The 19,809-nt window shown below is 53.3% G+C and overlaps 1 protein-coding gene across 2 annotated transcripts; it reads right to left on the bottom strand.

Moving 5' to 3' along the window:
- Positions 1-1,073: 1,073 nt before the first annotated feature.
- On the bottom strand, positions 1,074-19,780 carry MTCH1 (mitochondrial carrier 1). Of its 2 annotated transcripts, none has more exons than XM_060021901.1 (12): positions 19,421-19,780; positions 15,172-15,256; positions 11,932-12,038; positions 11,446-11,523; positions 11,022-11,079; positions 10,644-10,695; positions 9,079-9,138; positions 6,418-6,562; positions 4,299-4,346; positions 4,061-4,128; positions 3,708-3,783; positions 1,074-1,898 (listed from the first exon to the last, which is right to left on the bottom strand). In XM_060021901.1, the coding sequence occupies exons 1-12, from the start codon at positions 19,739-19,741 to the stop codon at positions 1,827-1,829; spliced, it is 1,170 nt and encodes a 389-aa protein (XP_059877884.1). In that variant the 5' UTR covers positions 19,742-19,780; the 3' UTR covers positions 1,074-1,826. The 2 variants fall into 2 exon arrangements, with proteins under 2 accessions (XP_059877884.1, XP_059877885.1); XM_060021902.1 differs by having other exon boundaries at positions 6,469-6,562.
- Positions 19,781-19,809: the final 29 nt, after the last annotated feature.

The raw sequence follows: 19,809 nt of genomic DNA, 5'->3' as shown, positions 1-19,809 counted from the left end.
GAAGAAAAGTTACCCCAGGGCAGTGGTCAGTGCCATGGGAAACCACACTGGGCTAGAGAAAGGTCATGTGCCGTGCAGCAGACACACCTCTAAAGGGCCTTCCTCCTCTACAGAACTGGTGCTAGCGAGGCCTGGCCTGCTCACCTTGCCGTGTGCTTTCCCTCCCTGCCACTTCAGCTGTCTGAAGCGAGTGTGAGATCTTAGTAACCCCCACCAACGTACATTTACAGGATACCTGCACAGGCATGCTCCTGTGTTCCTGGGGAACAAGGATACGTAAGGTAAACTGGGGCAGCTGTTACTAGGCCAATGGGGAAAACCAGTTCTGCAAAAGCATCCCGGGGCCTTCCCTGGGCATGACCCAGCCCATACCTGTGAGGAAGTATGACCGAAGTCCCAAAGTCCAGCTCTCCGAAGCCATCTCCCCTACAGCAAGGGCAGAGAAACATTTGGGGAACCAAGCTGGCCCTCAACTGGTATTAAAACCCATCAGCTGGAAGCCCACGGTCTCTAGGGGCCAGCAGGTTCCATTTGTAAGTTCTGCCTGTTTATAGGCAAAAGCAAATGTTGGGCAGAAGCAAATGAAGGGAGCTTTGCCTTTTCCAGAGAAGGCCAAGCTCAGTGCTTCAGCTGGGCCTGTGTCCACTCCTTCTGCTGTAACCACGGGACTGCTACACCAACCGACTTGGTAAAACCCCACAATGTCATCTGCAAACAGTCTGAGAGGACAGCTGGGGGTTTGGGTGGAACATTTTCTGAAGCTGGGAGGACCTTTAGAGCTCCTGTCTCCCTGGGAAGAGGTCTAGGCACTAGCTGTTGCTCTGTGAACTGGAGTCTCGGCTTGTCTAATTCAGAAAACCACTCAATGATCTGAGCCTTCGCCCTGCCCCCCCCAACACCCCCCCGGCCTGCCTTCCGGCTGATCTACACCAAGCCCGGGCACTTCTCATGCCCAGGCCAGGCTGCCCCTAGTCCTGTCACTTTACACACAACCCTTCTCACACAACCACAAAGGACTGAGAAAGACCCTGCAGACAGTTAAGCTCATAAAAATAAGAGACTCCCCACAAAGCTCCAAACCACCACCAATGAATTTATTTGAGGGAGAAAGGGTCAAATCTTATTAGGAACTTTAAACTGGATAGGAAAAGACACTGATCTGCCTAACATCTGGGTGTTCACAAGTGCACAGGTAACCATATCCTGCACGTAAGGCATCACCATTAAACCAATGAACATTTGACGAGAAGGACACGTTCTGAGCAGTCACATGATTTCCCTTTCAGAAGGTGCTGCCTCATCAGAAAAGTAGTGTTGAGAAAAACGAAGACAGTCTCCTAGCAAAGGCCTGGACATGACAGCGGCCTCGTGAAAGGGGATCACACCTTATTTACAAAGCAAGAGAGCGACACTCCCAGCTGAGCTGCAGGATGAGAGCTGGGGCTGACTCCAGGGGTGTGAATGGGGGTTGGGACCTGACTTCATGAGCCTTTGCTCATCCAACGTGGGCCTCCACAAGCCATTCTTCGGCCCCCTGCACAAGACAGACTCAGGAAATCTGCAAAGTAGGGGGATTCTGCCCCAATTTCCCAGCCCCACCCCACCTCCCCCAGGTCTAACAGTGACCAATCCACTGGACGCAGCCTCACCCCCACCCAACCCCTACTTCTGGACAGACACATGGCATATATGGAAACCGAAGCCCAGCTGTGCTGGAGCACATCTAGGTGCTGCTGGGTTGGCTGTCTTACAGGTGCCCCGAGATGATCAGGCCTCACCCACGGTGGCCAGGCTGAGAGAGCGTGTTTTTTTTTAGGTGATTCAGGTTACTCCAGGGCAAAGCACGATCCTGATGACACCCGGCGGAAAAGCAGGCTGGAGCCTCGAAAGAGCTGGCCCTGGATTGGAAGGAGCAGTAGGGTCAGTGAAAGGGAGGCCATGCTTCTCATCCCACCCCAGAGCCAGGCCAGCGAAAGACAAAGAAGGGTCCAGTAGCTCAGAGACCCCAGAGTCGGAGATAGAGGGCCTAGGTTTGCATTCCTGAGGGCAAGGTCAGAATCTGCTCTGTGCTGAAGCACAAGGGAGCAGTTTACTTCATGCCACAGGGTGCCCAATATATATATTTTTTAATTTATTTATTTTTGGCTGTGTTGTGTCTTCGTTGCTGTGCACGGCCTTTTCTCTGGTTGCGGCGAGTGGGGGCTACTCTTCGTTGCGGTGTGCGGGCTTGTCACTGCGGTGGCTCCTCTTGTTGCGGAGCACAGGCTCTAGGCGCACGGGCTTCAGTAGTTGTGGCGCACGGGCTCAGTAGTGTGGCGCACGGGCTTAGTTGCTCCGCGGCATGTGGGATCTTCCTGGACCAGGGCTCAAACCCGTGTCCCCTGCATTGGCAGGCGGATTCTCAACCACTGCGCCACCAGGGAAGTCCCGGGTGTCCAGTATTCACCGGGCTACTGAGTAGGAAACCCCCAGAGGAGACTCACTGCCCTCTGGCTTCAGAGCCCAAGTGGACTGGGGCTCCTCCAATATTAGAGGATGTGATGCATGTAGGACCAACTGGATTCGCTGGAAGGCCTGCGTCTGTCTCTGGCCTCCCTGCTTTCCTCCTATCCGTCCTTTTCTCAACCTTGAGGCCAGTCAGTGTGCTAGCTCCTCCTGCCCAGGCCACTGCCCCATTTTACTCTGAAGTCAACCAAGGTCAGGAAAAGTCAGGGATCTGTCCTGGGCCAGCCACCTGGATCCTTAACCCAGAGCTCCAGCCAGCAGGAGGGTGCTTGGGCATAGAACACAAAGACTTCAAGACTGGCAGACTCAGGAAATCTGCAAAGTAAGGGGATTCCGCCCCAATTCCCCAGCCCCACCCCACCTTCCCCAAGTCTAACAGTGACCAATCCACTGGACGCAGCCTCACCTCTCAGAAGGTGCTGCCTAGGCACTAGCTGTTGCTCTGTGAACTGGAGTCTCGGCTTGTCTAATTCAGAAAACCACCCAATGACCCGAGCCTTCGCCCTGCCCCGCCCCAACACCCCCCCCCCAACCCCGGCTTGCCGCCTGGCTGATCTACACCAAGCCCGGGCACTTCTCATGCCCAGCCAGGCTGCCCCTAGTCCTGTCACTTTACACACAACCCTTCTCACACAACCACAAAGGACTGAGAAAGACCCTGCAGACAGTTAAGCTCATAAAAATAAGAGACTCCCCACAAAGCTTGCCAAGCTCACCACATGGCCCAGCTCCACCCTCAGGCTCTCCTGGGCACCTGGGGCATCCTGCGCGGGTAGAGGGAGGGGCCGGCCTCCAACATGCCAGGTGTGTTTTCATCCCAGGTTACTTGAGGTGTAAGAAGTTCTTGGGCTTCACCACCTACCCTGTGGGCTCCCTCATACTTGTTCTAAGAGTCTTGGAGAGTTGAAGAAAAGAAGACCTTGTCTGATGTGTAATTGTTAAGTAAATTCAGATCTGACAACCTCAAACCCCTTCTACAGGTTACAGAAAAAAACAGAATGAACTTTTTGGCCAATCCAATAAAATAAAGTGAAAATTTAATTTAAATGCCTCAAACCAAAAGTCTACATCCTCTTTATCCTCCTTACAACATCGGATTCCATGACAACCCCTTAACTTTCCATGTAATGAAGAGTCCACAAAACCTTTCCATCTGACTGATGTGGAAAAGTGAGAAAAGCCTCCCTGGAGAGCAGGCTTACCTGCACACTCAGGTACTTCCAGCAGTGGATCCAGGATTTGAACACTGGGGAATAAGGGGGTAGCCCGGCCTGCAGCCTGCGGGGAAGGAGAGCATGTTAGATCCAGAGAACAGCGGGAGACAGATCAGCTAAGGAAAAGGAGCCCTCGTGAAGAAATGGCTTGGGGCTGCCACCACCCCCATACCAAACCACAGGTTCCTCCCAAAGGGGTGTGATGAATCCCAGAGGAAGCCAGGGGCCTGGTGGGCCAAGCCCACACATAGAGCAGGTGGGAGGGGGCAGGGCACTGGACGGGCTCAGCCAGGTCCCCCCAGCAGCCTTGGCAGGGTGCCTGCAGAGGGGCACACACCTACCCGCAGTTATTCACGGCCATGAGATCACCGACCAGCAGGAAGGGGTAGGTCAGCATGCTCACTGCGATCTGCAGGGAGACCTGAGGGTCAGTGAGCCCACCTACCACCAGCCCCCGACCCGGGCTCCAGGAGCAGGCACACCCTAGACCGAGGCCTGCCTCCAGCCATCTCCAGAGCTGGCCTCTGAAGCCCCGCCCAGGCCCCCAGCTCAGTGGGAAGAGCAGCTGGCCAGACTTACCCCCATCACAAATTTAGTGTAGCTCCGGATGGCCAGGGCCTGGCTGAACTGCAAAGACAAAAAGGGAGACTGGTTTGCCCCAGGTACCTCGGGATGCAGACTTCAAACATGCAGGCCCCCGCCCCGCCTACGCTGCCTGGTCTGCAGCCCCTTCACCTCGCCCTCCGCACTGGCCTCACACCCCCTCTGCACTCAGCTCCTCACATGCCCGCGGCACACGCTGCGCTCCCTTTCAGGGCCTGCCAGCAGCTTCAGTGGCCTGGCAGTCAGAGCCAAGAGAAGATCTGGGAGGCAGAAGTGGGATATCTGGACTGGAGGGCCTTCTGTGACCCAGCCAGGGATGGTGAGTGGAAGAGACGAGGTAGGTGGGATCATGGGCTGTGGCCTACGTAACCTCCTCCGAGCTGTAAGCTGCGAGGGCTGGGCTTTTGTTTGCCTTGATCAGTGCCTGCCCAGGGCTCAGCGCACAGTAAGTGCTTACTGAATGGAAAGTCAGGCACCCATCTGAACTGCACACAGAATCCTGGGTCCTGTAGCATAAGGTGAAGGGCAACCCTGGGCTTACTGCCACCCTACCTCACCAAACTCTCGCCCCCTTCAGGCCCCAACTCCTGAATTCAACTTTGCCCATGAAACAGCACCGAACTACAAAGGGTGACTACCTATCCCTCAGCTTCCTGTGACATGGCCATCCCACCCGATGGATGCCCTGCAACCCTGGGCGGAGATTTGCTCAGCCCTCTGCGTGAGTGGCAGCCTCATCTTAGCCTTTAAGCCACACACAGAAAAGCACGTGAAAAATACTCTCAGTGAAGTGTCGACTGCTGTTCTCAGTGAGGTAAGTGCAGTAGCCCCTGGTCAAACACCTGCCCACCTGGACTGGAGGAACCAATCAGCTGTGGGACACCCCTCCCCCTCAAGGCACCCCAGCTGTCCCAGGCTTGTTCTGTATGTGAAGGCAGTAGCTGACCCACCCATAACGCCCTTGAGAAAGGGGCATTGTGCTACTGTAACTGCAGGTGGGAGCTGCTCTCTATGTAGCAACTGTTATCTGCTCACATTAAAAGGCCAGTAAGACTCACCTACCCAATTCAAATGGCCAGTTTCCCTCTGCCCCAGCTGCGAGCTCTCAGAGGCACCCCTCACCACAGACTCTTTCCCAGACCGCCCCCACCCCGGAACTGCCATTCTGGGGCCCAGACACAGACACACGAAGACTATGAACCCCACCCACCCCAACGAAGTGATTCTGGCAGACAGGTCCCCAATCCCTCACCCAGCCTCCGATGGTGGGTGATTCCCGCTGTCAGAATGTCTGGCTCCCAGGAACCCCTGCCTATCACTGCTCCCCAACTCTTATCTTGGGTCAGGCCGAACCAGCTGACCTATGAGATCCCCAGAAACCTTTCCTCAACAAGTGCCTTTTAGAAGGACCAAGACCTCCCCGTGCCTGACCCAATCTGCCGAGGTCTGTGCATACCAGGCTGTGTAGACCACTGCTAACAAGAGTGGGGTGCACCTGCATGGGACACTTCCTAGCTGACTGAAGCACCCTCAGCCTGGCCCAGGGAAAGACCTAGTCCCAGCCCTGTCAATTCGCAGGCAAGGGCCCCAGGAGAGCCCTTCAATCTCTGGGTCTCATCTGTCTGTAAAACAGGATGTTATACCTGCTCTGTTCCTTTCACAACTGAGGTGCTGCCAGGATCAAATGTCATAATGTTCACTAAAGGGCTTGAAAAAGCCTAAAACACTGAGCGGAAGTTCAAGGGTTATTATTAGCTGGTCTACATCCTGATTTACCAGGGATCCCTAGTTTGGTTTGGGTCACTGCCTCAAACTAGCCATGGATAAGCTAGGGTCTGTTTGACCTAAAGCTGCCCAGGGACGGGCATTCCAAAAACCCCTCTATGTCTTGTTAGCGATCTCCTCTCTCGAGGCCGTTCTCCTCGGAGGCAAAGCTGACCCAGGGACAACCAGAGTCTTCTCCTCAGACCCCTCCCCAGAGGCCCTCTCCAGCCCTAGGGGCCCAGTACTCAGAATCCCAAAGTCCTCAAGTCTGCCCCAGACCCTGGGCATCAGCAGTACATGGAAAGATGGACAAGTCCTTGTTCCAACCAACCTGGGAACCTGGATTCTGGTCGTTCCCCAGCCCCCCTGGGGTGTCACTCACGCTGTCATCCACCAGGTAGGCATTGATGAAGTGGGCCAGCAGGTTACAGCCCCACAAGAAAACCACATCTCCCAGGAGGTGAGGGATTAAGCCGCTAAAAAACAAGGTGAGCAAAGATGAGCAGGGGAGGGAAGAGAACATTTCCTGGGGGCTCCACACCCAGGAAGCAGACAAGGATGTTCCAAGCTCAAAACTTCAGCATATCCACCAGCACCACCTCGGGAAGGAAGCCTGCAGGGGCCACATGGGCCAGCAGCTATCCACAGCAGGAAAGCAGTGTTCCTTTCTCCACAGGGAGTGGGGGGCGGTATGTGTGTTATATGCTACATCTGACAGCACAAGTTAATGGTCTCACAAGCGGTGTTCAAACCACAGAAGCTGGGCCTTAAGATGTGAATGGTGCAAAATCCGGGATTTTCCAATGCAGATTATGAAAGAGTACCTACACGTTAGCCGTCTTCTCCTGGCCTTTTTACCCAATCCACTCTCACAAAACACTTTGCTCAGTGCACCTGTATTCACCCCTGGAATGTTCCACTAAAAACATTCCATACAAGCTTTTACAAGGAGGGCTGACTTTTAAAGTGATGGCCTTTAGAATGCGCATCTCTACACACTAATGTGAAGTTTCCCTAAAACACAGTGCTGAGGGCAAAAAGCCAGATTGAGACCAGTGGGTCCTGTGTGATACTTGTGGGTTTGGGTTTTTTTTTCTTTTTATTTATTTATTTTTGGCTGCATTGGGTCTTTGTTGCTTTGTGCGAGCTTTTCTCTAGTTGCGGCGAGCGGGGGGCTACTCTTCGTTGCAGTGCGTGGGCTTCTCATTGTGGTGGCTTGTCTTGTTGTGGAGCACGGGCTCTAGGCGCGCGGGCTTCAGTAGTTGTGGTGCACAGGCGTAGTTGCTCCGCGGCATGTGGGATCTTCCCGGAGCAGGGCTCGAACCCATGTCCCCTGCATTGGCAGGCGGATTCTTAACCACTGCACCACCAGGGAAGCCCTTGTGGGTTTTTTTTTTTGAATGTGTTTATTTGCTTGTTTAGATATAGAAGGACATGGAAAGATCTCCAGGAAAACAGCTATCTCTTGGAGAGAGGACACAGAATTATGATATTTGAACTTTCAAAAATCTTATTTCAAAATATTTGAAAGTTCAAAATACCTGTAACACATCTATGATATGAGAGATATAAATAAAGTGAACCTTCATGAATGCAATTTCCAATCCTGTTGCTTCCACCTGTGCTCAGACTGACTTTTCACAGGTACACTCAGTGCTTTCTGAGTATGTACATCACCTGTTCCACAAACACGTGAAGAAAAAAAAAGAACCCAATGGGTAAGGTATCTGTTGTGTGGGAATCCTACTCACACACCAGAAAAGAATGTATACAATGTGTGAAAAACACCAGAGGTGGTGATATGTAGTGTTTTAGGGTCTGAAGCACCAGTCACACAAGCAAATATTTATTCACACACATATATATGCACACCCATACATATGTGTACATATACATAGACATGAATATACATATGAATATGTGCGTATATAAATCAAGGTTTATCGACCTTGACACTATTGCCCTTCAGGTCTGGATGATTCTTTGTCATGGGGGCTGACCTCTGCACTGCAGGATGTTTAGCAGCATCCCTGGTCTCCACCCACTAGATCCCAGCTGTGACCATCAACAGATGTCTCCAGACATTACAGATGTCCCCTGGAGCAAAATCACCTCCTAGTGAGAAGCACATATACACACACGCCTACACACAGAACACCTGGCCGATGATGAAACCACAAGATGAGTTAACAGAGCCCCATGTCTAGTGTACTGTGTATTTAACAGCATGTGTCTCTGCCTAGACCTTAAAAAAGCAAAACAAAAAATATTTGTCAGGCCTGGACTTTGGGTTCTGTTTGTAGTTTACAGTCTTTTCGGTGTGAGCTTTCTTTACAGGTGGAGTAAGATGGGTGTGAGACACCAAGGAGGGCAGGGGGTCCGGGGCCCTCAGGAGACTGTGCCCTGAAGACATCTGCTCTGCAGAAACACAGGCCCAGCACAGCCAGGTCTTGACTTTTTAAGAGAAACCAGAAATAGGGATTGTTTTGTGAAACAACCTAAATGTTGAATATGAAGAACTAATTTCTCAGAAGTGCTATGTCAAACAGGATCCATCAGCTGGAGTCAGCCTGTGAGCTGCCAGGGCTTGACCTTCAGCCCGTGTCACAGATTTTCAGTGACTTTTCAGCAGTGAAACCAAGGATGAGGGAAGACCTGAAGACCAGCCTCGTGCCCACCCCCAGCCCTGGAGCACATGGACGGGGACAGTGGGGTCGGGGGTGCGGTTTTGGCCACCCCCACCCCCAGCGTGCTGGACAAACAGTACCATTTCTGTGTAAGCCGCAATGTGGACAGAGCTGGGCAGCTTTGTTCCCGATGATCCGTAGCGCGCATAGGCCATGGAGCTCTACGGGCCAAGGAGCAGCTGCTCAGGCAGGGACAGAGCCCTGTGGTTAGTCTGAGGCCAACAGCTGTGGCCTGAGGGCTGAGAATGCGCCTGTTAGTAGAGCCATGCTCCGTGGCCAGTTACGGGGTGTATAAACTCACGTACACAAAGAATCCCAGCAGCCCCTCTTCTTTGAAAATCTTCCCAATGGAGCTCAACACGCCGCTGTGGAGAACACAGGGATACAACGTCACCCGGGCACCTTGGAGAAGCCCATGCCCTGGTGTGGAGCAGAGCCTGCCACCCTTGCTCAGAGCCATCCAGTCCTGGCCGGGATGGGGAGGGGGCATTCTCTGTCACCAGGCAGAACCCAAGTGTAGATGATTACAGCTCTGTTGGGGAGTGAGAGGGCGTCTACGCAGTTTATGGAGACTGGGGAAACCCAACCACCCACAGGGGCAGAACCCCAGTTCTCTGCTTTTTTCTATGGATCTGGAATGTAGGAATGAACCTTCTAGCCTGGGCTGCTGCAGAGGCGACAGGACCTTCTCCTGCCTGGCTCTAGTGCTTACTTCTGGCTGAACAACCTTCTGGCAAAGAAGCCTGCATGTCCCACAGAGAGAGGAGGAGAGGTGGCGAGTGGAGAGAAGCACCTTCCCAGAGGGCAGAGAAGGAATACAGGGCCCTGCAGCAGGAGGCCCCGTGATCAGACTGCACAGACGCAGCTTGGGAAAAGGCATCTGGCCCTCCCCAGCAGGGAACTTGGGGATGCGCACCCTGCCCACTGCAGCCTGTTAGAGATCACAGGACAGGCTGGGATGTCTTAGGTGTGAAATGCAAAGGAGGCTCAAGTGCAACCTCTGTGACCTGTGACAATGCCAAGTGACCTGTTCTGCATAGAGGCTCTGCGAAGCCCAGAGGGCCAGGGTAGCCTAGGAGAAAGACGGTGGGAGCCAGAACCCTGCCAGGCCCCGCTACCCTTCCTCTCAGGACAGTGGCTCAGCCCACTGGGTTCTAAGCCCACTGGGGGAATGGGCCAATTTCCCATTAGTGAACTCAAAATGAGGCACCATGGCAGCCAAGCTTCCTGGGGCAGTGGCCCCAAGGACAGCAGCAGCAAACAACTGAACCCAGGAAATAAGAATCTGAGCGAGGAAGGATAACAGATGCATGTACTCCTGCCACGAGCCTCCAGGACCCACCTCCTGTCCTGCACTGAGCCTCAGAGGGGCAGGGAGGGCACAAGTGCCACAGGGAAGGACTGTGTCAACACACCTATGCCCCTACAGATCCAGCTCAGTGTCAGGCATGGCAGGTGCTGGGTAAATATTTGGCAAACAATGGAAGGGCCAAGCCCCAAGGCCATGGGGTAGACGGCCGCTTAGGAGAGGATGAAACAAACTCTAAGCTGGCTTCTGTGACAGCTGGAAAAAGGGCTAGGGCATAACCTAGGGGGTCTAGGAGGGAACCCCGCCAGGACTCCTAATCCAACTGGACTCCTGTCCCACTCACCCCTCTGCAGGGCATCTAGGCTCATCCAGGGCTGCCCCAGACAAGAGAGGGAGAAAATACCCCTGGACCCAGACTATGGAAGCCACTACCCCATTCCTCTGAAGCTGGCACACAAGAAATAGGGCAGAAAAGGGGCAGCAGCTGACCACAGTATGGCCTGTCCTGGCAGACTCTGAATAGTGACAGGGCCACTCCTGCCAACCCTAAGAATTACCCACCTGTACTTGGCCTCCCGTCCCACAAACTGGACCATGCAGCGCATTGAGATGACTGAGGAAAGAGAAAACACAAACAGGTGACATGGTGGCCAAAGCCCAAGACTCCCCAGCTATGGGTGGGGTGCCCGGCACAGTGGCCACTGCACAACATGGTCCGTGTCAGAGCGCGGGAGGGGAGGAGGGCCCCTGGGATTCCCCATCACACCCCATGACCACGGCATCCCATTTCTTCTGGCTGGGAAGAGCCCCAGCTCCCTTTGGACTGAACTCCCGGCCAATTCCAGTGATACTACTTCCCAGTAATTCTACCGCTGCCCGTCTACAGCCCATGAGGGGTCACCCCACGGCTGACATGCAGTCTCCAATGGGGCGGCTCACCATGCAGGGGGTGGGCCAGCATGCGGGACACGCACTGCATCATCATCTCATAGGAGGTCTGCAAGAGAGCAGAGGGCGGGGACTTGGTCTGGCCTGTCTCTGGAAGTGGTGCTCACTGGGAGCTATAAGCACTTACATGGGAAAAACTGGGATCTGCAGCACCCATGTGGGGTCGGTCTACCTCAGATGGCCCCCCTTGTCACCCACACAAAATTCCCTCTGCCCAGGACTGCTGCCAGGTCCCAGGCCAGGTCCCGTGGCGGCTGAGAGGCTTTCTGTGATTCCCTGCAGTGGCCCTGCTGGGGCTCCTTCCACATCCCACTCCACTGTGCACACAGCAGGCCCCAACTGTGACTGTTCAGTGACCTGCCCAACTGGGCAGTGAGAGATAATCAGGCTCTCCTCTCCAATTCCAGGTACCCACCTCCTTCACCACTTTCTTCAGAGAAGTCTTCATGTCATCTTTGTTGGCAACCTGCTCAATCTCATCTGGAGGGAAAACCTGAGATGCAAAGAACAAAGGTGGATCAAAAGCAAAATACAGGTGTGCCTCTTCGATGTAACTTTGAAGGGATGGAGAGGGCAGGAAACAGCTCCTACTATTTTCTTGGCCATGTCCATTAGCTGGGCCCACCTTGGGTAACCCCCTGGGGCTGGAGCTAGGGGGGAGAAAGTCCCTGCCTAGTGTCACATTTGTAAGAAAGCAGGCAGATGGTGAGGCAGGGGCCTTTCCAATTGAGGAGACTCGGCGTTGGACCACCAGGGCTTGGAGTCTGGCTTTGGTGCTGGGGTGGAGCCCTGACCAGTCTGGGAACCAAGAAGCAGGACCGGTGCACATGGCTGCCTCCAGGGGTGGCAGGGGGCTCAGGGGAACCTCGGGCAACCGGTCCTGGCTTCACCCCGGGCTCACCTTCTTCATGCTGCCCCGGGTCACGGTGGAGAGGGCGTTGGACATCAGCCGGGGGCTCAGGCCTCGGAATAGCCCTATCTTCCCATCCACTTGCACAATGTACTTGGCTACAAGAAAGCAGAGGTGGCAGCGTCACGTTCAGCCCAGACGCACCCACTCCTGGGTCACATTCACACCCAGACCAGACGCAGCTTGTCCTTCTTCAGTACCTGCTGACTTCAGTCACGGAAGGGAAGCACCGTCCAGGACCCCGGAAGCAATCGGGCCCCACCCCCAAACACCTTTTCTAGCCCATTTCTTTTTGTAAAACCTTCAAAACATATTTTTCTGACAAAGAAGTTCATACGTTTTTCTTTTTGTAGCTTGGAAAATCTACTTGGCAAACTTAGCTACAGTTTCTCAACTCGGCAACTTAAGTGATGCAACCTAGGAACCAATTCTGTTGCTTATAAAAAATGTTTTTCTCTGGGAAAAGAAAAAATGGAAAAAGGCAACCACAAGTGATGATGAAGTTTGCAACCTAAGGCAGGGGAAAAAGGAAAAGGAAGGGCTGCCAGGGGAAAGGCTCTAGAGTGTCCTTTGAGCATGCCACGGAGAGGGCCATCCCCACCTTGTCACTGTGCTGCATCCAGGATCCCACCTGGCACTTACTGGCATTTATTAATTACAGGGGGGAAAGCCAGTGGAGAAGTAACTAAAACAGAGGCACCAACGAACTATTCTACAGAAAAAAACTTAAGTGGTCAGGGAAGCTGGACCCTGACCCTGTTTGAGTCAGTGTTTTTTTGTTTGGGTCTTTAAAAGGATACTTTCTTAATGTTTTGCTGTTTTATTCAATATCAACTTTTAAATGATGTTCAAAAAGGAAACGTATTTTTATAAACCTGCATACCTGGAAGCTGGCAGAACATTCCCTCAGACAATGTGCTCCCCTCGAGCCAAGACTTTAGCTCTCCAGCACCGCACAGTGGCGGGAACCAGCAAGGGAGGGTGCCGTTCTCTCCTCTGCCACATGTCTGCCAACAGCAATTCCATGTGGCAGCTGTATGGGCTTCCCCTGGTCCCGAGAGCACCTGGTACCTGCTTGTTTGGCTTCCTGAGATTGGGGTGGTGCTGGAAAGACAGGAGTAGGAGGAGAGAGGACACTGGGCGACGTGGCCAGGACGCCCTGCTTCACGGAGTGAACAGGCAGAAAGAAGGTTTATTTTGGGGGAGGGGAGCGCCAGTCAGCAGAAGGGAGAGCTGGCGGGATAAAGCCTGAGTGTGGTCTCCAGCAGGACACTTAACCTCTTTCCATCCAATTTCCTAGCCAGAAAAAAAGGGAGTAAGGACCCCTATTTCTCCCCATCTCAGAGCTGAATTACGAACAAGTGAGAACAGACAAAGGTATGCAGAAACGTCTACAGAGGCCTTTGTGGGCCCAAAGGGCCCCCTGGCTAGCAAGGGGCTCCATCATTCCATGGTTTCTCTGTGGTCCCTGAAAACTCTCCAGGAAGTTCCTTCTGGGAGAACACCAAAGAATGTCATGGCAGCTGTGGCGCTGTTCATAGCTGAGGGGGAGTAGTAGACCCCGTCCAGACAGTCGCTAGACAGCCAGACAGCTGAGCCCCTCCCCAACACCAGGAGTCTGCTTACACCATCTGCGCTGAAACAACATTTATATAAATGGTGGGGGGCGGGGGGAGCACCTCAGAACTCTGCTCATCTTTGCAAGAGGCAGTAAGGTGATTGTCAAGACCCCTCTGCCCTGAGTCCTTTCGGGAATGACTGTGTGACATGAACAGAGATGATCTGGGTCCCAACCTCTCTACGGCTAGAGCCTGCATAGTGGTGTATGGAGGAATCACACATAGGGGTCGGCAGCCTGCCATCCTGGCCTCCCGCAAATCCAGCGTCGCTCTGCATACTGGCTTCGTTGCACTACAGTGGGGGGTGCCTCCCTGATTCTGTGACGTCCTCCTTCCCCACGCTGACAACTTTTAAGTGAAACAAATACGAACAGATTTCCCCGCAAAATGACATGTTCCACCTGGCTCTATACTGTACTCAAAAATGAGGTGGCAAAACTAGAAGGGAAACATGACATCAGATTCTGCCAGCAGGGTGTGAAGTGAAAAAAAGGTGACAGGAGGCGAGGCCCCAAGTTATTTGGCAGAAAGAAAGATTTTCAGAGAAGATGCTAGACTGACTAAACAGATAAGATGAGCAGAGGTGGAGGGAGCATGAGAGGGTCAGCCTGGCTGTGAACACAGAGAGCAAAGGCACATTTAAAGAAGTCTGGGGAGTTCCCTGGTGGCTAGTGGTTAGGATTCCAGGCTTTCACTGACATGACTCGGGTTCAATCCCTGGTCGGGGAACTGAGATCCTGCAAGCCATGTGGTGTGACCAAAAAAATAAAAAATAAAAAAAATAAAGAAGTCTGGGAAGGGTGGGGACTGGGAGAGGGACAGGGATGGTGGATCTGAAACGGCCTTGGCCAGCTGGGGGTCAGGGAATGAGCAGCACAGGCAGCTGGTGGGCTTTGCTGGCATCAGGGAAGCTCCACCGTGGTGGGCTTCCTGATGGAGAGACCCTCTGGCAGGCAAGGCTGCAGGGGGCGGAGGGGGCGGGTGCTTGTATGGAGGGCCTGGGCATGAAGAAGCTGATAAGGAGTATGGGGCCAGAGCAGTTAGCAGCCTTCCTGAGCTCGAGCAGCTCAAGAGGGCACACCAGGGGTGAAGCCAAGACCCACCATGTACTGTTCTACACCCAGGGGATGGAGACGCCTGAGTGAGTAGGCACCACTGCCTGAGGAATGCAGGGGAACAGGACAAAGGAAAAGAACCCAGGAGGCCCCAATGGGCCTCCTGCTGGAGGAGCAGGAAAGCAAAAGAACTGCTAAAAGGGCAGCCAGACTGCTCAGAAGGCAAAAAAAAAAACAAACAAAAAAAAACGGAAATCCGCCCCCTACCCCTGCTTCCAGGCACAGCCTGGACCTGTCTCCCTATCCTGCTGCCTGGGCTGACAGCTGGCAGCTCACACAGAGGAGCTGGACCAAAGCTGTGTTGGTCAGCTGCTCCCATCCTGACACCCTGCTGCCTCTGACCCCTCTTCCATGCCAGCTCTGACTCTGGGTGCCCCATGCTGCCCGGTGTGCTCCCCAGGGCCACCTGGGCCTGTTCCCTGTTTGACGTTTCTTTTTTGTCTCTCTCTTTTTTGTCTCTCTCGGTGTGGGCTTTCCTGCCTGGGAAGCACACTCACCGTAGGTGAAGAAGCTCGGCAGGTAGAGGACCTTCCTCCCCAGCACATTGGTCCCAATGGTGGGGGGCATCGGCTCATGACCTACCTTCAGAATCAACAAATACAAAGGGAAAGTCAGATTCTACTGTTGATTCAGTCTCACTACTTCTCACCTTTCCCAGGCCTCTAACTCTTCTCCCACAGAATCTAATGCTATTTCTGTTGATGTTTTCCCCATCAAAACATACCCAAAATTTCATCAGTGTCTATTACTATCAACATCGTGTAATCCCCCAATGCACAGAAATGTCCAGTCCCAGATACCTTACCATAATCCAAGTCACCCCATCCCTCAACATTCTTACCTTCCAATTCCAGGTATTTCCAGTGCAGAACCCCTCCCCCATGTTTATGTACTTCAAACCCCATGCTCATCTCAGAAAAAACTCTCAGTTAATTCTCATCGCCAGGTTAAAACATCAGTCCAGTCTCAATCTCAAATGTGGCAACACCAAAACACATCACACCCAAATCTCAGCCCCAAACTTCAGATAGCTCATTCACCCCACACTCAAATTTCTTACTGTACCCACTGCAGATGTTGACAAATCTGTCCCTCTCACTCCCAGCCACCTCGAATCCCAGCTGCTCCTCAAACAATTCCTCAACTGTGATCTAATCTTGATCACCCCATATCCCTGTGACAGAATGACCCCCTCATTTCTGCAGGGTTATCATAGTTCTTGCTGTATAGATGCTGGTTATAATTAAGGTATGTGTCAAACTCATGGGTGGGTGAAGGACCAAGCCACCCAAGCCTCTGTGAGGAGGAGAGGTTTCTCCTGAGGGGTGAGGCCTTTTGTTATGCTGCCGATTAATGAGAAGATTCTCTGCTGCCAGGCAAGGGGCAAGGCGTCTAGGAGACCAGCGCCTTAGTGGAGTGTGAGAAGGCCCTTCCCTGGCAGGGGACCAGGGCCGTAGCCCTGTCCCTCAGAGCAGGCCAGACAAATCCATGGACCAGAGGAGCTCCTCTTGGATGTGGAAGAGGGTAGAAACAGCAGGGTTGGGAAGCTCTGCCTTAAATAGAACTAGGTATGCTTCCAGCGTTTTCTGGGCTCAATTTCCTTTCTTCCTCACCTTAGTCAAGTGTTTTGAAGTTCAGGCTGTCCCTTATGGATGGGATTCTGAGCTACATGACAGATTACTGATCATAAATTAAGAAACTCCCTCCACGATGGAGAACTTCTTAAAAGAAAAACATCTAGCCCAGGGAAGTTGAAGGAAAGGGATGGCCAGGTGAACCAAGCAGTTAGCCCTCCCCTTCCAGACCTTTCCCCTTCTGGGTTAAAAGCTCGAAGGTTCTGAGGTTAGTTTTGCTTTGATTTTGTTCTCTCACACAGGCAGCATTCCATTTACACCCTCAACTCCAAGTCTGAGCCAATGTTCTTTTGCTGCCTTATCCATTCCAGTCACAACAACTGGGGAGGCCCATCGATTCCAATTTCACCCGTAAACCTGCTTGTTCCCTTCATCCTGTATCCCCATGGCTCCCAAATCTGTTGAGTCTATTTTCGTAACTTCCACCTGTGTTATCAAAGGCACGCTGACCCTATCTCACTCCTATTCCCTTCACTCTCAAGTTCTAATTATTTGTTCCCAAGTCTACTCACCCAATTTCATCCCCAAATCTGTTAACCCAGTCCTAACCACAGCCAAAGCTGTGGTTCTATACCATATACCGGCAGAGCCAGTCCCTCAAATCTCTAACACCCATGAGCCCTGATCTCAGGCACTGCATTCTTACTCACTTAATCGGGACAGCCCCCAGATCTGCCAATCCAATCCTGCCATGTACCCCCAAACTGAGATCTTCCTTTTTGCAAGATGTTATCTCTGATTCCCAAGCTATACACATTAACATTTCACCCTCAAGGACCTCCCTGGTGGCACAGTGGTTAAGAATCCGCCTGCCAATGCAGGGGACACGGGTTCAATCCCTGGTCCAGGAAGATCCCACATGCTGTGGAGCAACCAAGCCCATGCGCCACAACTACTGAGCTCGCGCTCCGCAGCAAGAGAAGCCACCGCAGTGAGAAGCCCATGCACCGCAACGAAGAATAGCCCCCGCTCACCACAACTAGAGAAAGCCCGCGTGCAGCGATGAAGACCCAACACAGCCAAAAAAAAAATTAATTAATTAAAAAAAAAAGACTTCACCCTCAAATATGTTACACTCAGCACCAGCTGCGTTCACATCGGGTAGACCACCTGTCACCCCAAGTGGGCTCACCCATCAGTATCCACCCCCCATACAGTTCTTCTCACCCTCTGGACTTCCTCATTCCCCAATTCCCTATCCTCCTTCATTCTCCATTCTCTCTCACTCCTCAACTGCCTTTCCAAGTGACCCTTATTTCAATTTTCTTCTCCTGTAAACCAAACCTACCAAGGTCCAAATGATGGAGCCACTTCCAGGTTCCTTCACATGGAGCACCCCCCCCCCCATTCCTTGTACTCCAACATCCTCCATTCCACAGACACTCCTATCAGCCACCCTGAAGTCCCAGCCCTCACCCAATCTCACTCCATCATCCTTGCTTCTCATCTCAAGTACCACCAGTTCCAAAGCCTCAATTTCTCTCCCAAAGCTGGCATCTCTATTGCTGCAAATACAACCTGAATTTTTATAAGTAAAGGAGCCCTCACTCCCAAATCACAACCAAACACCAGTCTCGACCTTCCCCCATCAGCCATTTCCAAATCTCAGTCACGATTAGATTCTAGTCAGGCACCGTAATGTCCCTGAAGGAATCTCGTTCTTTGTCACGTTCCTTGTCACACTCCAAAATCCACTGCCCCCATTCCTCAGATTTCAATTACTCCTATTCTCAAGTCCCTCTCATTCCAACTGTATCTCCCATTCTCAGTCCATTATCAGGACAGTAAATCTGATACCCATTTGCCTCAACTCAAATCAAATCTCGTTTTGGTTAGGTCTCCATCTCAAACAACCCCCCCCCCCCCGCAACTTAACTGAAAATTCTAGGCTAAATCTTCAGATATTAGTCCAAGCCCAAACCATCCACATCTACATTGTGCTCATCTCAGTCATGCCCACCTAATTCTGCCAAATGCACTCCCTCCACCTCAGCTCGGGCACCCCCTTCCAGTTCCATCTCTCCCTTTCTTAAGCAGCCCAATTCATCTGTAAGGCACTGCTGGTCCCACCAAATATGCCAAGTGCCCCTGCATGCCTCGATTCCAGAGACTTCCTACCATGGCCTCATTTTCTGCCAGCCCCTACACATCCTGCTACCCTGTGTTCCAACTGGTCCTTCTGCCCAATTCCACTACGCCCATATCCCTCAGCCCATCCCCCCATACAGCTCCCACCCCCAACCGTGAATTCAATGTTCTCCTCCAAATGCGTCATCCCTTTCCCCCTAAAAGCCTCCTGGCTCCCCATTCCAAAGAAATCACCACTACCCCTCCCCCACTGCGTCGCCCTATCTGTTCCCCTCCCCCAAAGCACGTCATCCTGTCCCCTCCTCCCATCAAATCTGTCGTCGCCATCAAATCCAGAGCCCCCATCTCCTGTAAACCGACTCGCCTCCGCCTCTCCCACCAAATTCCGTCACCGTTAAATCCAGTGCCCCGGTCCCCTCCTCCCCGGAGTCTGATGCCCCTTTTTCTTTCCTAAAATTTTGGCCATGACTCCCAGTCCTTTGTTCCCCCACCCCAAACCGCTTTAAATCCATCTCTATCAAATCCAGAGCTCTTGCTTCCCTTCACCCTAAATATGTGCTCATCTTCTGAATATTCTGCCTTGGCCCCCAATCTTCCTACCCACCCAATCGCCCAAACTTCCCACCCCTCCCCCAATTCTGTTGTTTTTTCTTTCACCCCAAAATGCTGCCACTTCCCTCCTAGTCCAAGTCCATCGCCTCCATTCTTTCGTCTCCCAAAGCTACCTCTCCGTTCCATCGCCCCCTCCCCTGCACCCCCAAATCCCTTGTTCCTTCCACCCTCTCCCAAATCTGTCGCTGACCCCTTTGCCCCCTTCTCCTGCATCCCCAAACCCATGCCCCCTGCATCCCCAAATCCCTCACCGTTTTCTTCCTCTCCCGCTCCTTCTGCGCACCAACCCGCCGTCCCCGCCCCTCTCCTCAAATCCGTCGCCATCGACTCCCCCACCCCCATCTTCCTCCAGATCCTGGCCTGTCACCTTCTTATCAGCCCCCACCTCCCTATGGCGCCCCTGGTCCCACACCTGGATGAGCAGCTTCACGTAGAGCAACGGGTGACTGAGCGCCGTCACTCCGGCGCCCAGCGCCACGAAAAGAGCCTCGGTGGTCGGGGCGTTGTCCCCGGAGCCCAGGCCCCCGGATGCGCCGTCCATCCTGCGCGCCGAGGGTTGCGCCGCAGGCCGAGGGTGGCGTGGATGTGCGCGGTGTGCAGGCGGCGGATCGCGAGCCCGGGCCTCGACCCCCGCCGCCGCTCCGCCGCGAGCTCCAGCTCCTGCTCCGGCTCCCGCCATCCCCGCGGCACCGCCGCGAGCCCAGGGCGCCACTTCCGGGTCGGAAGCCCCCATGGCAAGGGGCGGCGAGGTCACTCCCCCGTCACGTGACGGGACGGGCTCCTGCCCCTCGCGGCGTCAGG

Source organism: Delphinus delphis, chromosome 10, assembly GCF_949987515.2.
Source record: "Delphinus delphis chromosome 10, mDelDel1.2, whole genome shotgun sequence".
Classification (NCBI taxonomy): Eukaryota; Metazoa; Chordata; class Mammalia; order Artiodactyla; family Delphinidae; genus Delphinus; species Delphinus delphis.
The sequence above is the reverse complement of the archived record's forward strand: the minus strand, read 5'-3'. Positions and strand labels throughout refer to the sequence as shown.